The 20,000-nt window shown below is 40.4% G+C and overlaps 1 protein-coding gene across 1 annotated transcript in view; it reads left to right on the top strand.

Moving 5' to 3' along the window:
* iqgap1 (IQ motif containing GTPase activating protein 1) overlaps window positions 1-20,000 on the top strand; it is a 74,192-nt gene that overhangs the window by 42,481 nt on the left and 11,711 nt on the right. Inside the window, 21 exon segments of the mRNA XM_062416644.1 lie at window positions 1-21; window positions 138-295; window positions 411-495; window positions 2,040-2,203; window positions 3,003-3,163; window positions 3,265-3,389; window positions 5,600-5,763; window positions 13,151-13,241; window positions 13,348-13,515; window positions 14,044-14,070; window positions 14,073-14,185; window positions 14,275-14,323; window positions 14,326-14,385; window positions 14,388-14,443; window positions 15,525-15,572; window positions 15,574-15,609; window positions 15,709-15,780; window positions 16,098-16,167; window positions 16,714-17,078; window positions 17,855-18,018; window positions 18,109-18,333. The exon segment at window positions 1-21 is cut by the window's left edge and continues 67 nt beyond it. Of these exon segments, the coding sequence (XP_062272628.1) occupies window positions 1-21; window positions 138-295; window positions 411-495; window positions 2,040-2,203; window positions 3,003-3,163; window positions 3,265-3,389; window positions 5,600-5,763; window positions 13,151-13,241; window positions 13,348-13,515; window positions 14,044-14,070; window positions 14,073-14,185; window positions 14,275-14,323; window positions 14,326-14,385; window positions 14,388-14,443; window positions 15,525-15,572; window positions 15,574-15,609; window positions 15,709-15,780; window positions 16,098-16,167; window positions 16,714-17,078; window positions 17,855-18,018; window positions 18,109-18,333 (2,422 nt within the window).

Genomic DNA, 20,000 nt, shown 5'->3' with positions numbered 1-20,000 from the left:
GAAATGTCAACAAAGTCAACGGTTAGTTTAAAAAAGGAAAAGAAAAACTCCTTAGACGTCTATTTACTATATCTTTAACACTACGCTCGAGTGGTTTCCATGGAAATGCTAATCCTTTTCCCTCCCAACCAAAACAGTGAGCAACGCCTTGAGTGCAGCTGAGCAGGCTCTGCTGGGCGGCAACGAGGAGAAGTTATACGAGGCGCTGAAGGCAATGGGCATCCAGAACCTGCAGCCACAGAACAAAGCCTGGTACCTCAAACAGATGCAGGCCGATCGAGAGGCTAAAGAGCAGGTAGGAGCATGAAAAGGGACAGGAAAGACGAGATGCATGTGGAAGGAAATGTGGAAAAAAGGTCTCTGTCTCATCATTGTGATCTCATCCTGATATTTCCTCTCTTCCTCGTTAGTCGTCTCCAGGAGAAGCTCTGACCAAGGACGAGTTGCAGACCGGTGTGGATGTGTCCAATCAGATCGCAGCAAGCTTCCTGAAGAGTACGAACATAAACCTACATATATATATATATATATATATATATATATATATATATACATCATATGAGCCATACATGCAACCAAAATCTGTCTCATAATCATCTTCACCCCCCCCCCCCCCCCCCCCCCCGTACCTGCAGCTCCATTCATTCTCATTATTAAACTATTTAATTAACTTATATTATTAAAGAAGATGACTCTATGAAGTTGAAATAAGTCCTCCTGTTCATTCTGGCCATCGTAAGATTAATTCCTAATAGGGCAATTAATCGAAAAATAATGGAAACCGACATTTAGAAATTTAGAATCGACTTAATCTTGCTCATGTCAATTAATCGTGGTTTTCACTGTTGCCATGACAGCAAAGGTTGCATATCTTTAAGGAGTTTGACAACGTGTCTCCAGTGATAATTTTAACCCAAACCATGATCTTTACATAGTTCTGATTAAGTAAACTAGACATTAACCCTCCTGTTGTCCTCGAGTCAAGGAAGGAATGGAGGAAGAAGGAAGGAAGGAAGGATGGAAGGGAGGAAGAAGGAAGGAAAGGGGAAAGGAATGGAGGAAGAAGGAAGGAAAGGAGGGAGGAAGGAAGGGGGGAAGGAAGGAAGGAGGGAGCAAGGAAGGGAGGAATGAAGGAAGGACGGAGGAAAGAAGGAAGGGGGGAGGAAGGAAGGACGGAGGAAAGAAGGAAGGAAGGAAAGGTAGGAGGGAGGGAGAAAGGAAAAGAGGAAGGACGGAAAGAAGGACAGAGGAAGGGAGGAAGGTAGGGGGAGGAAAGAAAGAGAAAGAAGGAGTGAGGACAGAAGGAAGGGAGGAAAGAAGGAAGGGAGGAAAGAGAGAGGAAGGAAAGAAAGAGAAGGAGGGAGGAAGGAAAGGAAGGAAGGAGGGAAGGAAAGAAGGAGGGAGGGAGGAAGTACAGAAGGAAAGAAGGAACAGTCAAAACAGACGGGGTCAATCTGACCCGGGAGGACGACACAAAGGTTAAAGTAGTTTATTAAAAATCCAAATACAACCCAAATGTAGTTATAGAGCTTCACTGCCCAAATATAAACTCATTGTTCTCTGATGGACAAACTATGGATTCTATACTGATTCTTTAGCGTTTCCTTACCTCCTTTCCTTCACTCAGATCAGATTCAGACACTTTGTTATCACATCATCTTAAACGTGGTTCAGCATCCAAAACTCAGACATACAATATATCTTCCTACAGATTTATTGGTTAGGCACATTTCAACAAACAAGGCAATTCAAAGTTCTTTACATAAAACATAAAATGCATTAAAAAAAAAACAGAATATAAAAGCAACACATGGCAGAATTAAAAAGACATTTAAATATGATTAAAAGTGTTAAATTGGAAAAACTGATTATAATAGAAAGCATAAAACAACCGTAAAATAAATATAGAGTATAGAGAATAGAGTAACACCCCGCTTTCTCGCTTTCAATCATCCGCTGATCAATATGCAATAAGCTGATATCGCCTGATGTATTGTGTGTGTGTGTGTGTGTGTGTGTGTGTGTGTGTGTGTGTGTAGTGTTGAAGGCGGTGGATAGCATCAACGCTGCGATCAGGGCGGCCGTCCCTGCGAACACGGTCCAGGAGTTAATGAACCCAGACGCTCAGCTGCCTGAAGTTTACCCCGCTGCTGCAGACCTGTACCAGAGAGAGCTCTCCAGTCTGCAGCAGCAAAGTGCAGAGGTACGACACACACACACACACACACACACACACACACACACACACACACATAACCACACGTATCAAACCCCTGAGCGTCACAGCATCATTATAAATGGAAACAAACACCTGATCGTGTGGTTTCTGAGGGTAAATTACAGGATCAGTTGACCTGAAAATGAAAATGTTCTCATTATCTACTCACCATAGTTACTTTACTTGGTGTGTCGTGCAGCAGTCTGGCTCTCTGTACTGATAAAAACTATTTATTTTATATATTAAACTAATAAGAATTGTGTGAAAATGAAAAAATGACTTAATAATGTCTATTTTTACTGCACTTTCATGTAGTTTACGTCACATTTATGGAAAGCTGGAGTCATTCATTGACTAGTTTATTGGCAGAAATCAATTAATTGTCATTTATTGAGCATAAATATCTCGAAAATGTAAGATTTTGCAGCTTTGAACACAATATTTGTTACATTTTGGATTGTTAGTCTGAGTAAAACAAGTCATTTGAAGACATTACTGTGTTTTTTTTTTTTTTACTATTTCATGATAATTGATGCTTGATACTTCTTCCCACATAACTCACAGCCTCACTAACTACACACCAGTGGCTTCAGATGCTCTTTCATTGCTCCTGAGGTTTTAACGTCACCATGTTTTGAGTTCGACAGTGAAGCTACAAATCAAAACGCCATCAAACTTGTTACCGTTTTCCTCTCTTGATGTTTACCCGCCTCAGCCTTCCGGTAAATCTTCACTTGGCAGTTTTGACATACGAGCTAAAATTTGAGGCCTGTGTCCCCCGCAGGGCTCGCTGTCCCACCCGGAGCTGCTCGTTGCCGTGGAGATGCTGTCATCGGTGGTGTTGATGAATCAGGCGTTGGAAGTGGGAGACCGAGGCGCCCTCTGGAAACAACTGTCGAGCTCCGTCACCGGACTCAGCAACGTGGAGGACGAGTACGCGCAGAGGTGAGCTCACGCAACACGAGTTAATGTCAACGTTGAGTTTTTTTATGAATGGGTTAAGATGTGGCTCTGAACTTGTGTGTGTGTGTGTGTGTGTTACTCAGGTATATGGACGAGCTGATGCGTCTGAAGGCAGCAGCGAGGGAGGACGGCTGCGCTTATCTGACCTGGAACGACATCCAGGCCTGTATCGACCAGGTCAACATGGCCGTGCAGGAGGAGCATGAACGTAAGAAACAGACAAATCCATTTAATAAATAAAAAAGTAACACATACAGGACACACTAATTATACTGATTAGTTGAAATAGATGACAGATATAGTTTCTTATTGCCTGCATCCTGCGTCTCTTTGCTGATCATATGAAATAGTCAAAGAGTAAAAAAACAATAAGCCTTTGTTGCCTGCAGACAAAATATTTTATTGTACTTAATGGAGAAAAAATGTGAATCACCGAATGTTAGAGGACAGCTGTGGAAAAGCTGACGTGTGCTGCAAAAAGCTCACTCACAAATATTCCAAATAATACGGGGCGGGAATGCTTCATGTGCTGTCTGGAGCACAAGTCAACCTGCCAACTTTGGTCTTTCTGATGAACCGATCAACTATATATTATGTATATTGTTTTATTTTTCCTACATTTTTTAAGATTTTATGAGGCAAAATGTGAAAACTAATAAATATTGTGAAGCACAGCCTGTTAAGCTCATATTAAACTATTAGTTAGTGTTAGTGTGATGTCAGGTTTTAACCATAAAAACAGCTCAGGATGGTAAACAATGTCTCTATGAACAGTTCAAAGGTATAGTATGGTTAAGTATTCTGGAAGAGATAGTATAGTACAGTATAGTACAGTATAGTATAGTATAGTACAGTACAGTATTCTAGTACAGGGAGTATAGTATAGTATTCTAGTACAGGGAGTATAGTATAGTACAGTACAGTACAGTATAGTACAGTACAGTACAGTATAGTACAGTACAGTATAGTACAGTACAGTATAGTACAGTATAGTACAGTACAGTATAGTACAGTATAGTATAGTACAGTATAGTATAGTATAGTATAGTACAGTACAGTATAGTACAGTACAGTACAGTATAGTACAGTACAGTATAGTACAGTACAGTATAGTACAGTATAGTATAGTACAGTACAGTATAGTACAGTACAGTACAGTACAGTACAGTACAGTATAGTACAGTATAGTATAGTACAGTATAGTATAGTACAGTACAGTATAGTATAGTACAGTACAGTATAGTACAGTATAGTACAGTACAGTATAGTATAGTACAGTATAGTACAGTACAGTATAGTACAGTACAGTACAGTACAGTATAGTATAGTACAGTATAGTACAGTATAGTATAGTACAGTATAGTATAGTACAGTATAGTACAGTATAGTATAGTACAGTATAGTATAGTATAGTATAGTATTCTAGTACAGATAGTATGTAGAAGTATAGTATAGTACAGTATAGTATATTATTCTAGCATCGTCTGGTATCGTATTGTATCGTATAGTATAATATAGTATGTGGTTTGTTCTATAACCGTCAAATTGGCCAAAAGTAAATGAATCTAAGAACACAGCAACATATGTAGTGGCAGATTGTGTAACAACAACAAGTGAGACGAAAGGTCCATAGTTGTACCAGTTTGGGATGTCGCAACAAGCCTGTGTAGGGAGCTTTTGCCATATCCATATCCCTAAAAGGAGACGAGAAAGTTGTTAGGCTTCCAGGAAACCAGATCCTAGCTGGACACGCCATGTCGGCTTGACCTGGCACACACAAAATGCCAAAGGACGCCTGTGTGCCAACCCAGTAGTATATTTAGCCTGGAGAGGGGGCTGAGGCGTGAGCTGTTTTCGATAGTCTTCGTTGTCGTATGCCGTGTCCACCGCATCTCCAATAAAGATCCCAGTCGGCTGTTCGACTACTTCTGTTCTCGGTCTCTTACTTTTAAAGTTAGTAAAGTTAAGTTATCAACGAATTGTCTTACATATTGGCGTCGCGAACAGCCAATTTGATGATTTTGAGACTCGGCTACCGTAACCCAAATGAGTATGTTATTATGTATTTGAGGTTGTGTTATTACTTCATCAATAGCACATTAAACCATCTGTTGGAAATCCAAGAAATTGAAATAGGCCGCCCGATGGGAGGAATTTCCCTGGACTCAACAGTATAGTATAGTACAGTATAGTACAGTATAGTATAATATAGTATGTGGTTTGTTCTCTGACCGTCAAATTGGCTAAAAGTAAATTAATCTAAGAACACAGCGACATATTTAAAAGGAACTTTTTCCTGTTTTAAGTTAAATTGTTGATCTGATATTGAAATAGTCTTTTTCTCTTCCCTGTGCTTTCATATTGTATCGTAGTGTTAATTAGCTCAATCTATGCATCTGCTCGCGTGTGTTTTTTCAGGTATCGCCGCCATCGGACTGATCAACGAGGCTCTGGATGAAGGCGACCCCATGAAGACGCTGGCCATGCTGCAGAACCCTTCAGCCAAGCTCACAGATGTGGACCCGTCTGTGGCTCAGCACTACCACGATAAACTGCTGGAGGCCCGCAGAGAGAAAGCTCACGTAAGTAGAAAGAGAGATTCAGATGATAGATGTTCAGGTTCAGTCCAACCAGGCTGCTGCTGTGTGCGTATCCTGGTCTCTCTTTGTCTTCTCTTTGTGCTTTTTTTCTATTTCGATGTACCATTCAGGTGTGCGTTATGTAAATATGAGTCGCTTTATGCAAACAGGGTTCAGGCGACAGTTACATCATGACTCATGACCGCGGCTCGTACAGGTGAAAGCTGTCACGGCTCAATGAGACGACTTGATATATGATCGTTTTATTTGTGTTAATGAAAACTCAACATTAATTCATCTTGGCACGTAAATGAATGAATTGTGAGCACAGTTAACGGCTAATACCTCACCCTCTCCCCTTTTATATGTAAATAGAGTGGACAAAATATTAGAAACACCTTTCAGTACACAGTGTACTCCAGTTCTCCACCAACATGTCAAAAATAATAATAATGGTGATTAAAATAAGTATAACAATACTAGTAATAATAATAATAATAATAATAATAATAATAATAATAATAATAATAATGATAATAATAATAATAATGATAATGATAATAATAATAATAATAATGATTAATAATAATAATAATAATAATAACGATAATACTACCACTACTACTGCTAATAATGATAATAATAATAATATAATAATAATAATAACTATAATACTACCACTACTACTACTAATAATGATAATAATAATAATAATAATAATAATAATAACGATAACGATAATACTACCACTACTACTAATAATGATAATAATAATTATAATAATAATGATAATAATAATAATAATTCAAGCCTGACCGATATTGACCTTATGACGGATATATCGGTATCGGTGAGTATGTTGCATGATATGTGTCTATATTTTTTATTTTTTAACCAATATAGGAAGCAATTTATGTAAATGTAACCCTTTTTTAAATTTAAGTGTAGTATATGCATGTTTGTTTGTTTTTGATGAGCTTTTTTTAATTCAGTTTTGTTAGTTAAAGTTTGTTAAACTATGAAATATCACGACCTCCATTACTTTGTCACAAGCCTTTGAAAACCATATTTAAAGGATCATTACGAAAAAAATTTGTATTTATGTATTTGTCCTGTAGATGCATACAAACACATGTTTTTGGAATTATCCCTAATATCGCTATCGGCATCAGCCCCAAAAATTCAGTATCAGTCGGGCCCTAATAATAATAATAATAATAATAATAATAATAATAATAATAATAATAAAAGTAGAATTATCACCTTTCTGACAATGTTAAAAAAAATTTGAAAAGTAAAAGCCTGTTAAAAGTAGAAACCTTAAGAGCTTGTTGTATTGGAAAATAACAATTATAATCTTTATTTATAAGCCAATAAGTTTACAATGTAAATGCAGTAAAATTACAAATGAATAAAAACATTGACAAATAATTTTAAAGAAATCCTTAAGGATAAAATAGAAAAAATTAAGGGGAAAAAAAACAGAAAAAAACTCATTTCATTGCATTACTGTACAGTAGATTGCACAGGTGAACCTAATAAAGTGAGTAGTGAGAGTATTGTTGTTGTCATGTTAGTGCGCCAACAGGAAGTAAGGTTGCAGGCTTTTTTTAGCTGCTCTGACACACTCTGGTTAAGAAGGAGCATTAAAGGGTGTTAGCAGCTGTTATTGAGGGGCAAATAATGGTTAACAGATTCACCAATTCAGTCCTCGTCCTCTCCGCACTCTTCACAGTTTTATGCAAAATTTCAACATTACTCATCTGCTTTGGCTGCTCTCTATTAGGTGCATTTATACCGTGAAACCTAAAACTTTTAAATATAATGCAGCACTTTATCTTGTAATACCCCAGCCCTGCATAGATGCATTATTATGAATGTGTATAGTCATAGCTGAAGGCGACCGTAGACACATTTAGGGCTGCAGATGGCTCCATGTGACTCAGGCCTTTGAGCTCCACATGACTCCACCAGACTGTTGATGTCATGGTGTGATCTTCTTTTTTCTTTTCTTCTTTTCTTCTTCCCCCACTCAATTCCAGTCATCTGCGTGGGACATGCATGTCTGTGTTTCCTCTCTCAGTCTGTCTCTGTGTTAAAGGGGATCTATTATGCTTCTCTTTATTATCAGTCACATATGAGTAAAGTTACAATGTTGGATGTTCATATTAAATCTTTCCAAAGTGTTAAATAATAGGATAAGTTGAAGCATCACACTGCGTTTTTTTCTATTTTCAGCCCGAGCTGACGTCTGCACATGACAGATTTCTTTATATGGTCGTCTGTGGAGCAGCTCCGCTCACATTTAGGTGTTTTTTCCATTGTTTTGGGGAGTAGTCACGCTGAGTAATGACTCAAGTGGAGTTAGCATGCTGTGGGTGTTTTTCCATTACACAGCAAAGCTGTTAAAGTTAAAATAAGAAAGTTTACCTGATGGAGGTGTGCTGGTCGTCTGCAGCTCTTCATCAGACAGATTGTACTAGTCCTGCCTGCATATCTCCATTTGTTGTCGTGCCGATGGATTCAATTCTTTAGAATAAAAGTCTCCCATCATTTAGGCATTTAAAAGCTTTTAATTTGAAGCAATGAAGCAGGAAATGTTGGGTTTGCATCGACTCTGATGTGTTTGCAACCCTCAGCAGCTTCAAGAAAGCCAACCAGTAGTAGTCGGGGAGGGGGGGGACTTTAAAGAGACTGGAGCAAAAACTGCCTGTTTAGAGACAGAGGCTGAACTGAGGGACTGTATAAAGAGCCAGTATAAGATTAATAAGGAGTTTTTTTTAACTGTGAATCATGTAAATCTACTCAAGTGGAGGCCCAGAATAAAAATATAGAGAAGGAAATGAGCATAATAGAGCCCCTTTAAGCTTTCACAGGCTTAACCTATCTTTCCTATTTTAATGAACACTCCCTAAAGTCATCCATCCATCATCCATCCCTTGAATCCAGAGGATGACACAATTACAACAGGCTAGTCTTTCTCGAAAGCTGCTCATAAGCTCCCCGGCTCTCTCTCTCTCTCTCTCTGACTCATTTGCCTATGTTATCATAACTTGAGTGAGGCAAGCCGATGAATGTGCTTCTTGTACGCGTATGTCTGCGCTGTACATTTGCATAGGATGTCATCAGTGAAGCACCATATTTAGGTGTCTTCCTGTCGTGGAAGAGAAAGGCTGACCGAGAGCTGAAGGTGAAGTCAGACCACAGGAGCAAAAAGCTGTGGGGAAGCTGCGCACCTGTTGCTGGAAAAACAACAAAAAGTGGATTTTCTTTAAAATAACAAAGGATTAAAAGAGAATAATTCTCACTGTATCCATTTTTGTACTGAGCTTGCATTAAGCCTGTGTAAATACAGATAAAGGAAGTGCCTTATCAGGGTTAGACTAAGTATTTAGCCTCTGCCCACACTGTTTGAAATGTCAACAGCCATCAGTTACATCTAAAAACCCCTTCAATACATCATGTGGGAAGTAGTCTTGCGTTCAGAATGGGACCTAGAAAAAAACAAAATTAAAAAAAAAAAAGGAAGGAGGAGGAGAAAAAAAAGCCAACTATTTTCCTGCCGATTTCACAGGCGTAGGAAATAACAAGCCGGGCCTCAGTCGTTTGCTTCCATAAAAGGGCAGAAAGCTGACCACCACATTAGATGGACTAAACCCAGGGGCATGGGCACACACACACACAACACACACACACACACACCAACCTCTTGGTTGCTAATTTGGTGAATGTGACTGTTTAGAGGTGATCAGCTAAAGCTAGAGGAAGTACTTAGAGCGACTTCCTCTTCGATTTAAAAGAGGTTGATGATGAGGTCGTCTTCCCCTCTAACAGATTAGACTTCCAGGTGAGAGAGGAGAGAGAGAGAGAGAGAGAGAGAGAGAGAGAGAGAGAGAGAGAGAGAGAGAGAGAGAGAGAGAGAGAGAGAGAGAGAGAGAGAGAGAGAGAGAGAGAGAGAGAGAGAGGAGGAGGGAGGGAGGGAGGGAGGGAGGGAGGGAGGGAGGGAGGGAGGGAGGGAGGGAGGGAGGGAGGGAGGGAGGGAGGGAGGGAGGGAGGGAGGGAGGGAGGGAGGGAGGGAGGGAGGGAGGGAGGGAGAGAGAGAGAGAGAGAGAGAGAGAGAGAGAGAGAGAGAGAGAGAGAGAGAGAGAGAGAGAGAGAGAGAGAGAGGAGAGAGAGAGAGAGAGAGAGAGAGAGAGAGAGAGAGAGAGGTGTGTATCCAGGTGATTTAAGGTCAAGGAGCGGGAGTTTTTTTCTTTTTTTGCATGTTTTTTTGCTCCCGCCGTTGTTCAATTTGTGTGACCGGCTTGTTGGTGTCGCCTCATTAACTCTGCAGTATTAGAACAGTTAGTCAGAAAGACAGTCAGGCAGAAGTTTGGCTTTGACTGTGGGCTGAGGGCTGTGCCTAGATAAACAGCAGGAAGTTCTGCCCAGACTCTGCTGACTAATAAGCTGAATATAGTCTACTGTGCTTCATCGGATGGTTATCACTTGATTTTATAGCTCGCTCTGTACATCTCAGGCAAGTCGTGTGTGTGTGTCATATGCAAGTTCCCCATGTCCTAAAGATATATGAATGAGCTCATGGTTTCAAATTTTAAAAAAAGGAGGTGTTGCACTGACGAAAAGTTCAGAAAGATGAATTATATAAAACTTTAACTTCCTCTCTTTTTCTCCATGATGTGTTGTTACTACGAGCCAGCTACGCCTAACTTCTTCTCCACCAGTCCCGTCCCCCCCCCCCCCCCGCCCCCCCCCCCCCCCCCCCCCCCGTCCTTGCCTGCCTGCCTGCCTGCCTTCCTTTTACCTCTTTTACTCTTGCTGCTCTGGCACCACACCCAGTCTAGCACCTCCCGCCCAGCTGCCGTGACTCATCGTCCTGCAAATAGCAATTACAGCGCCGAGTGTGCAAACATACAAAACACTAATCAGCGCTCGCCCAGGTACGGCTTTGTTTACTATAAAGATGGAGCTCCTCAGTAGACTCCTGGCACATGCTGCTGCAGATGTTACCAGTATATACACAACACACCACACACACACACACACACACACCTCCTCCTCCTCCTCCTTGCATAAGAAATCTACAAGATCGGGTATCAGTCTTTCCTCGCCCACCCCTTTCACACACACATGCATACACACACACACACACACCTCCTCTTCTCATTTGAGCTCCGGTACAACAAGAAGGGGGCGGGACACAAGGGGGAGGGAGGCTTGAAACTAAATGAATTGCCTGCTTTACTGCTCTAGAAAGCAGCAGCAGCAACAAGTATAAACCTATTTAGGGGTAGATTGCACCATCTGCCTGCAGTTTCATATCACTACAGGTCAAAATAAAACATGATTTCATTACAGAGGTTTTTTTATTGGTTGGTGAGCAAATGGATTTGAGTGACTAAAAGGAAAAATCCCCACTAAAACACTATTAAAAGCATCTAATTAAGACTTATGTTGCATTTTCAGGTCGGTTTGTGTTATATTACGGTGTATTTTCCTGTTGCTATGAATAATATAGTTATTGTGGCAGTGTGTGGTCATCTATTTCCAGCAGCTACAGAGTGGTTAAAATGCTTAAAATGTGACGCAACAGCCCCTCCCAATAATCAGAGAACAAAAAGAAGCTCAATCACAAAGGTAGACATTCATCACACACACAAACAGAGAGAGAGAGAGAGAGAGAGAGGAAGAGAAACCACACCCGCAGCAGCAGAAAATTAGACCCGACCGCATCGCAACTACAAAAGATGTGGTGATTTGAATACTGGGTGGGGGCATGATCATACAATAGACACATTTAACCCACAACTAGATTAGCCTTTGATGCTCACGCCTATTCTCTGGAAGAGCCGTACAGGTCATTCGGGGACACGTAGTTGGAAATCACTAATTATAGTGTCGGTAAATAAGCCAGGATGGAGAAATAGTCAATATAATGAAATGAAACTTACAACACTTCATCAACAAAACAGTCCACACATGTATATTAAAGGTTAATGATGTGTCACTGTAAGATTATCTGTAGGAGGATGAGATGGAGACACTTACCGGCAATCGTTTAACAAGCTGACAGTGTAATAAAATGTTCTGATAAGATAAGATCTACTTTATTGGTCTCTTAGGGAAACCTTTTTTTTTTGGGCTCAGCTGCATTGCATCATAGATTATTTATTTATATTTAATGCATTCAAAAATAACCCCAAAAAAACACACATAAGACCAATGAAATCGATTAAATCAATACAGTAATATACTATAATATTTATGTTAATGTGCTAGAATATAAATATTTACTCAGGTATCAAGTGTCCTTTGTAGCTCAGACAATAAATCCAGGACTTTATCATTCTATCTCTTGTAAAGTCTGTTATACTTATATTATTTTAACATGAAACCAGAAAAAAACCTCTCTACTGTAGATATCATACATCGTAAGAGTGTGTTTAAAAAACTGTTTGATTTTATCAGGGAGAGTTTGTGAAACTTCCTGTTGCTGATTTCACCGCAACGCATCTACAAGATCATAAGATGACACAGAGTGAATATGAAGTCAGTCGGATTAAATCTGTAGGAGGAGATTGTCAAAATGTGTGGTGTGGAAATGTGTGCGACAAACAGCGCCACAATAGAAAATTTGAATAAAAATGGCCGACTTCCTGTTGGAGTTACGGTATGGGTCCAAGAGACTTTTTTGTGCGTATTTACATGTTACATATGCATACTGAATTTTGTTAGTCTATGTCAATCTGGAGCGAGGGGCTCAATATTTTTTTATTTCCATAGGGGGCGCCCTAGAGCCATTTTGGGACACTTATGTTTATTAAGAAAAACTCCTGCAGATTCAATAGGGCCCTAATTAGTCATAAAGATTGGTGTATTTCAAGTACAAAAAAATGCTGCTAACGAACCAATCATTTCAACCTGCTGTGTGCTGCTAGATGCTGATTATCTGGCCAACAATGTCAACAAAAACTGAACATTATGACGTTAGTGAAGGTAAAAACGTAAAAACACCCACAGGCTCAACAACCAAAATTACATTAACTTTTCACACAGAAAAGTAACACGGCATGAGGATTAGTACAATTACATAATTAATCTTAATATGTAAGAACACATAACAGTTGTTTTTCTTACTATATTTATTCTTACCTGGCTTTTAATCACCATGCAGCAACATTTAGAGTGAAATATTTATAAGTTTTAAAAAATTGGCACGAAGCAGCAGCGTTTGGAAGAGAAAGCAGACGGACGTGCAGAGTCACATATTTTCCATTTTTAGATGCAGCCATGATTAATTATAGTGTGTGTGTGTGTGTGTGTGTGTGTGTGTGTTTTGTGCTTGCTGTGCACTGTTAGTTTCTGAACATATTTCCCTGTGTCCTTCCAGGAGACCCGGGACCCGTCTGCTGTGCTGTGGTTGGATGAGATCCAGGATGCTGTTCTGAAGGCTAACCAGGACACACAGGAAGCTTTACAGTGTATGTTGTTAAAATCACACCTCTGCCAGTGTTCCTCATATGTTAGGATGACACAAAGACGACTGAAGGTTGATGTTTGTGTGGGGTTTTTTTTGTATATCTGCAGTCTCGCAGTCCATCCAGGCCATCAACGAGGCGGTGGATAGCGGTGACGCAGCTCAGACCCTCGCCGCTCTGCGTACCCCCGGAGCAGGACTGTACGGTGTCACCTCTGAATGTGGGCAGACCTACCAGGCAGACCTGGCCAAGATCAAAGAGGACAAAAAGAAAGACGGTGAGCTGAAAAATCTGGGATGAATAAGCTTTATTTATGCCATAAAGAGAGAGAGAAATGTTCAATTTTGGAGGAGTGATGCATTCTTTTTCTGTGTTTCCAGTGTTTTTAAAGGTGCAGATAATCATACTGAGGATGTTTATAATTTACTATCCAAATTTCAATCTGCACCAACCCTGCTTTTTCACTTGTAATTCACAGATGAAAACACTTAAAAAATACTTAAAATCAGCCTAAATAACAATCCACAAAAGGCCTTTAACTAGTTAAAGAGACACCAATATTAATCTTTTTTTATAGTATGTTTTTACTACTACCATTTTTATTGTTTTTTGCCCTTATTATTATTATTCTTTATTCTTTTTATTGATGCTCTTTCTATTTTTGCTAACCACCTACTGCTGCAATAATGTAAATTTCCCCACCGTGGGAAATAATAAAGGAAATATCTTATCTTATATTATCTTGTTACTTAATAAAGTTGCACCTTCTTTCCTTCTTCTTTACATTTTGATGCCCTCTGTCCAGGTGATAACGGCAGCGACTGGGTGAAACACTGGTGAAGGGCGGACACAACTACTACTACAACCTGCAGACCAAAGAGGGCACCTGGGTGGAGCCGGAGGGCTTCATGTCCAACAGCACCCAGCTCAACAAGGAGGACATCCAGGTGTGTTACTGTGCCTCTCTGTGTGGGGCTGCTGGGTCGTAACTGTTTAACAAGGCATTAAACTGGTTGTTTTTATTCTCCTCTATCAGTCGGTGGTATCTGGGGTAACCACAGCTTACAATCGGGAGCAGCTGTGGCTGGCAATGAGACTCTAATTACCAAGCTGCAAGCTCGTTGCCGTGGCTACCTGGTGAGGAATGCCTAAAGCAGCGGATGAGCTTCCTGGAATCCCAAAAACCAGCTGTTACATGTATACAGGTGAGATAAACATGCATATAAACATCATCCTCAGTTTATATAAAGGTCAATGAGGTTTAGTCAAATTAAAGGAGTTAAAATATGAAAATAAACATATGAATAAATGCACACATTCTTTTTTTGTGGAACCAGCATCAAATTTCTGCTTTTAATCCATTTTGAGAGAATATATTAGAGGATTATGGCAAAAATGTCTAAGTGGTGTAACCATAAAAAGGAAAAAAGGAAGGAAAAAAGGACAGAGGAAAGAAGGAAGGAGGAAGGTAGGGGGGAAGAAAGAGAGAGAGAAGGAGGGAAGGAGGAGGAAGGAAGGAAGGACAGTAGGAAGGAAGAAAGGGGATAGAGGAAGGAAAGAAGGAAAGGAGGAAAGAGAGAGGAAGGAAAGAAAGAGAGAAGGAGGGAGGGAGGAAGGACAGACGGAAGGAAAGAAGGAACAGTCAAAACAGATGGGGTCAATTTGACCCGGGAGGACGACACGAAGGTTAATCCATGTTGAAAGAATATATTAGAGGATTATGGTAAAAAATGTCTAAGTGGTGTAACCATAAAAACTTTGTACCAAATAATTCAACTTGCTTAAAAACAGTAAATTGTCAAATAGAAACACCATATCAACTAGTTTGGCATGATCTTACATTATAACTTTTATATTAAATAAAGGTAATGGAATACAACTGTTCTAAATATTACATTCCATCTGGTAACCATGGAGATCAGGAAACATTTGAAGTCATTATTAGTATAAGTCCACTTAAATACACTGTAGTGATAAAATATGTAATATGTATCATTCTTTTGTGGTTACACCATTTGACATTTTCAGGAGCATTCAGTCTTACTTTTGGTTAAAAAATGGTGCAAATGTCATTTCAAATGACATAAAACCAACAAAAATACAAAATGTGCATTTAAATAAACCTGATGCTGCTTTTAAAACAAATATTTTAACATATTTTTGAATTGCTCATCTTGCCAACCCTTATTTGTCACTGACCCGTATATACATATAAAGTCCTGCACCTTTTTCTCTGGTTACAGTCTATCAGGATTTATTATAACACTAAATATTAATGTGTTTCAGGCTCACTGGAAGGGATACCAACAGAGGAAGCAGTTCAAAAACCGTAAACCAGTATCTGAAAGACCACAGTGAAGACGCTGTCAAGGTAAAATGATAATGTTATGTCAATAACCTGAACGTAATCAGTAGTGTTTGTTGTATATACAGTTTAGACTCAAGGACTTATTTTTCTCTTTTCTCTCAGATCCAAGCAATGGTTCGGATGCACCAAGCTCGTAAGAAATATAAGGATCGTCTAAAGTACTTCAATGATCACGTGAGTATTACGGCAATCTGCCACAAATTGAGTGTTTTTGGGCCTTTTGTCGTTTTTCTATCACAAAACAAATATCCTGTTGACTAATGAGTGCTTTAAATCATGTCACATAATTTCCCCTGACACATCCGCTGACATTTACTTCAGGTCCCTTTGGGGGGGGGGGGGGCGGGTTGTAGAGAGACAGATGGCTCATTTAGCGCTCTTAGTGATGTGTGAAGTCATTTCCACACTGACTCAATGTGGATTCCTGTGATTCCTGTCTATAATTTGGACTATTGATCCACCTAGTGATTCCTTCCTGTTTTATACTGCAGATCAATGAAGTGGTGAAGATTCAGGCTTTCATTAGAGCCAATAAGGCCAGAGACGACTACAAGACGCTGAGTAAGTAGGAATCAAACACTCTGATGTATTCGTTTTTTTCTGTTATAACAGTTTTAAGGCCCATTTATGCTCAACGTACGTACGAAAATGTCTACGTCCTTTTCAAACGATGTTACCGTCACTGCTCACATACTTCCATGCGTCCTTTACGTTGGCATGGATGTAAACCAAAACATCCACCAGGGGGCAGCACAGAGTCACAGAGTTTATGACAACAACAAACTCAAAACAAACATGGCGACTGTGGAGGAGATATTGATAATGTATCTCTTGCATAAAAGACAAAAACCTTTCCTCAAAAAGTTCCGCCATTGTTATTTCTTCTTCGTGTCTCACTAGAGCTACGTATCAAGTAGTGACAGCAACACTGCCCCCCCATGGTTTCTGGTGGTACTGCTCCGTTTGGCTCGTATCCATAAGCTTTATGAAACGTACAGCACGGACAGAAGGCTCCGTCCGTATCCAGATCCGTATTTAACGTTGAGCATAAAATGGGCCTTTACCGGTTGTCTGACTTTCTCAATATCCCAAAATATCTTCCCACAGTCAATGCAGCAGATCCTCCGATGGCCGTGGTGAGGAAATTCGTCCACCTGCTGGACCACAGCGACCAGGACTTCCAGGAGGAGTTGGAGCTGATGCGACTGCGCGAGGAAGTGGTCACCAACATCCGCTCCAATCAGCAGCTGGAGAACGACCTGAACCTGATGGACATCAAGATCGGCCTGCTGGTGAAGAACAAGATCACGCTGCAGGAAGTCGTGTCCCACAGCAAGAAGCTGACCAAGAAGAACAAGAGCCAGCTGTCCGACATGATGATGATGAACAAGCAGAGAGGAGGCCTGAAGGCGCTCAGCAAGGAGAAGAGAGTCAAACTGGAAGCTTACCAGTATCTCTTCTATCTCCTACAGGTAGCTTTACACCAGGGGGGGGAAAACATGAGGCCCGTGGGCCAGAATCGGCCCGCCGAGGGGTCCGGTCCGGCCCACTTTCCTTCTTCCTCTTTTCCTTTCTTCCGTCTGTCCTTCTACCTTATTTCCTTCCTGTCTTCTTTACCTTCCTTCCTTCCTTCCTTTCTGTCTTCTTTACCTTCCTTCCTTCCTTCCTTCCTGTCTTCTTTACCTTCCTTCCTCCCGTCCTTCCCTCCTTCTTGCCATCTTTCCTTCCTGTCTTCTTTTCCTTCCTTTCTTCCTTCATTCTTGTCTTCTCTTACTTCCTTCCATCTGTCCTTCTTTCCTTCCTTCCTTCCATCTGTCCTTCCTTCCATCTGTCCTTCCTCCTTCCTTCCCTCCTTCTTGCCATCTTTCCTTCCTGTCTTCTTTTCCTTCCTTTCTTCCTTCATTCTTGTCTTCTCTTACTTCCTTCCATCTGTCCTTCCTTCCTTCCTTCCTTCCTTCCTTCCTTCCTTCCTTCCTTCCTTCCTTCCTTCCTTCCTTCCTTCCTTCCTTCCTTCTTTCCTTCTTTTTAATGGTCTGGCCCACATGAGATCATATTGGACTGTATGTGGCCCTTGAATGAAGATGAGTTACACTGTTCTTTGATTGCTTTATCTCTTGTTTTTTAATTATCTCTCACTTTACTACAAAGCATTTAACTTATAGATAGAAAGATACAGAAAGATAACGGCTGCAGCAGCTAACGCAATCACTGATACCTCTCTAACTTCATTTCCTGCTTCTGTTTTCAGACCAATCCCACGTATCTCGCTAAGCTGATCTTCCAGATGCCCCAGAATAAATCCACAAAGTTCATGGATTCTGTAATCTTCACGCTGTATAACTACGCCTCTAACCAGAGAGAGGAGTACCTGCTGCTCAAGCTCTTCAAAACTGCCCTGCAGGAGGAGATCAAGTAAGAATCAGACACTGAAGCCAAGTCAATAAAAGAGCGCTCGGTTGGTGAATACATACTAAAATGTGGCGTTACAACATTTGTCCGCAGGTCTAAAGTTGATCAAATGAAGGAGATCATTACGGGAAACCCCACCGTCATCAAGATGGTGGTGAGTTTCCACAGAGGTGCGCGGGGCCAGAACGCGCTGAGGCAGATCCTGGCGCCGGTAGTCAAGGAGATCATGGATGACAAAACGCTAAACATCAAGACCGACCCGGTGGACATCTACAAGAGCTGGGTCAACCAGATGGAGACGCAGACTGGAGAGGCCAGGTGAGCTGGAGATGGAGCAGGAAGTCAAATCACAAACAGCGTCTGATTTTATTTATTAACCCTCCTGTTGTCCTCTGGTCAAGGAAGGGAAGGAAGGAGGGAAGGAAAGAAAGAAAGGAGTAAGGTAAGAGGAAGGAAAGAAGGAAGGAAGGAAGGAAGGAAAGGAGTAAGGAATGAAGGAAGGAAAGAAAGGAGTAAGGAAGGAAGGAAGGAAAGAAAGGAGTAAGGAGAGAGGGGGGAAGGAAGGAAGGAAAGGAGTAAGGAGGGAGGGAGGAAGGAAGGAAGGAAGGAAGGAAGGAAGGAAGGAAGGAGTAAGGAAGGAAGGAAGGAAGGAAGGAAAGGAGTAAGGAGGGAGGAAAAAAGGAAGGAAGGAAGGAAGGAAGGAAAGAAGGAAAGAAAGAAAGGAGTAAGGATGGAAGGAAGGAAGGAAAGGAGGTAAGGAAGGAAGGAAGGAAATAAAGGAGTAAGGAAGGGAGGGAGGAAGAAGGAAGGGAGTAAGGAAGGAGGGAGGGACGGAAAGAAGGAAGGAAGGGAAGGAAGGAAATGAGTAAGGAGGGAGGGAGGAAGGAAAGGAGGAAGGAAGGAAGGAAGGAGTGAGGAGGGAGGGAGGAAGGAAGGAAAGAAAGAAGGAACAGTCAAAAGAGATGGGGTCAATTTGACCCGGGAGGTTTAATACACAGTTAATTAAAGAAAGTCGTAATATCTTCTCCTTTTTATTTTCTTACCAAAATTTAAAGTGCTTAAAACATAAAATGCATCAAAACAGGATATAAAAAAGTAACACATGGCAAAATAAAAGAGACATTTAAATATGCTTAATGTGTTAAATTGGAAATAAAATGAAGCTAAAATACAAATAAAGACGAGATAAAAACAGAGTATAAAAAGTTACAGTAGAGAGTAAGAGATCGACCCTAAAATTTGGGTTAAATTAAAGCAGTTGCAAAAGTAGTGTATGTCAGTATTTAGACCAATTTTAACAGCATGAAAGACAAAAATAACACTGCTAATATATTGTATAATTGGTTAATGATGCAGACTGTATATATTTAAAAGACGCTGTTAGGCGCCATTTTGCATTGAATTTCTAGATTTTACAGTGTGATTTTGTTTAGTTATAGTCTTATTTATATTCTAGTTTCAAGAAACCTTATCTTATCTGCAGTTTGGTCTTATCTTATTCTAGAGGGGGATTTTTTTTTTTTGCAAGGCTGCAGCGAACAGTTGAGCCAAAGCAAGCATCAGATGTTGTTATAGGGAGCAGTCCACTGATATTACACATGGAATTTAATGTAAGTGTCATGAGGAGTACTCTAGACTCTGAAGGAGCCGTCACACATCTTATACAAGAATACACAAATGATTACCTTCAGATAGTCGCTATAGAACCAGCAGATGTAAAAGCATCTATTTAAAGCTTTCCTTTGTCCCAACTTCTATTACACGACTAGTCAATAAACAACCAGCTCAACCTTCATGGTTAAAGTGACTCAAGCGCAGTGCAGAGGTGCAGTAAGGAAGGAAGGAAGGAAGGAAGGAAGGAAGGAAGGAAGGAAGGAAGCTGTCTTTTAGTGTAGACATTATGTTTTATCATTTAAGATTTTATTTATTTTCTTGCATTATGAGCTATGGTACATTTATTTTATTATGGGTTATGTGGAATATCT

Source organism: Scomber scombrus, chromosome 1 (genome assembly GCF_963691925.1).
Source record: "Scomber scombrus chromosome 1, fScoSco1.1, whole genome shotgun sequence".
Taxonomy (NCBI): domain Eukaryota; kingdom Metazoa; phylum Chordata; class Actinopteri; order Scombriformes; family Scombridae; genus Scomber; species Scomber scombrus.
This window is presented reverse-complemented; position numbering and strand designations above follow the sequence as displayed.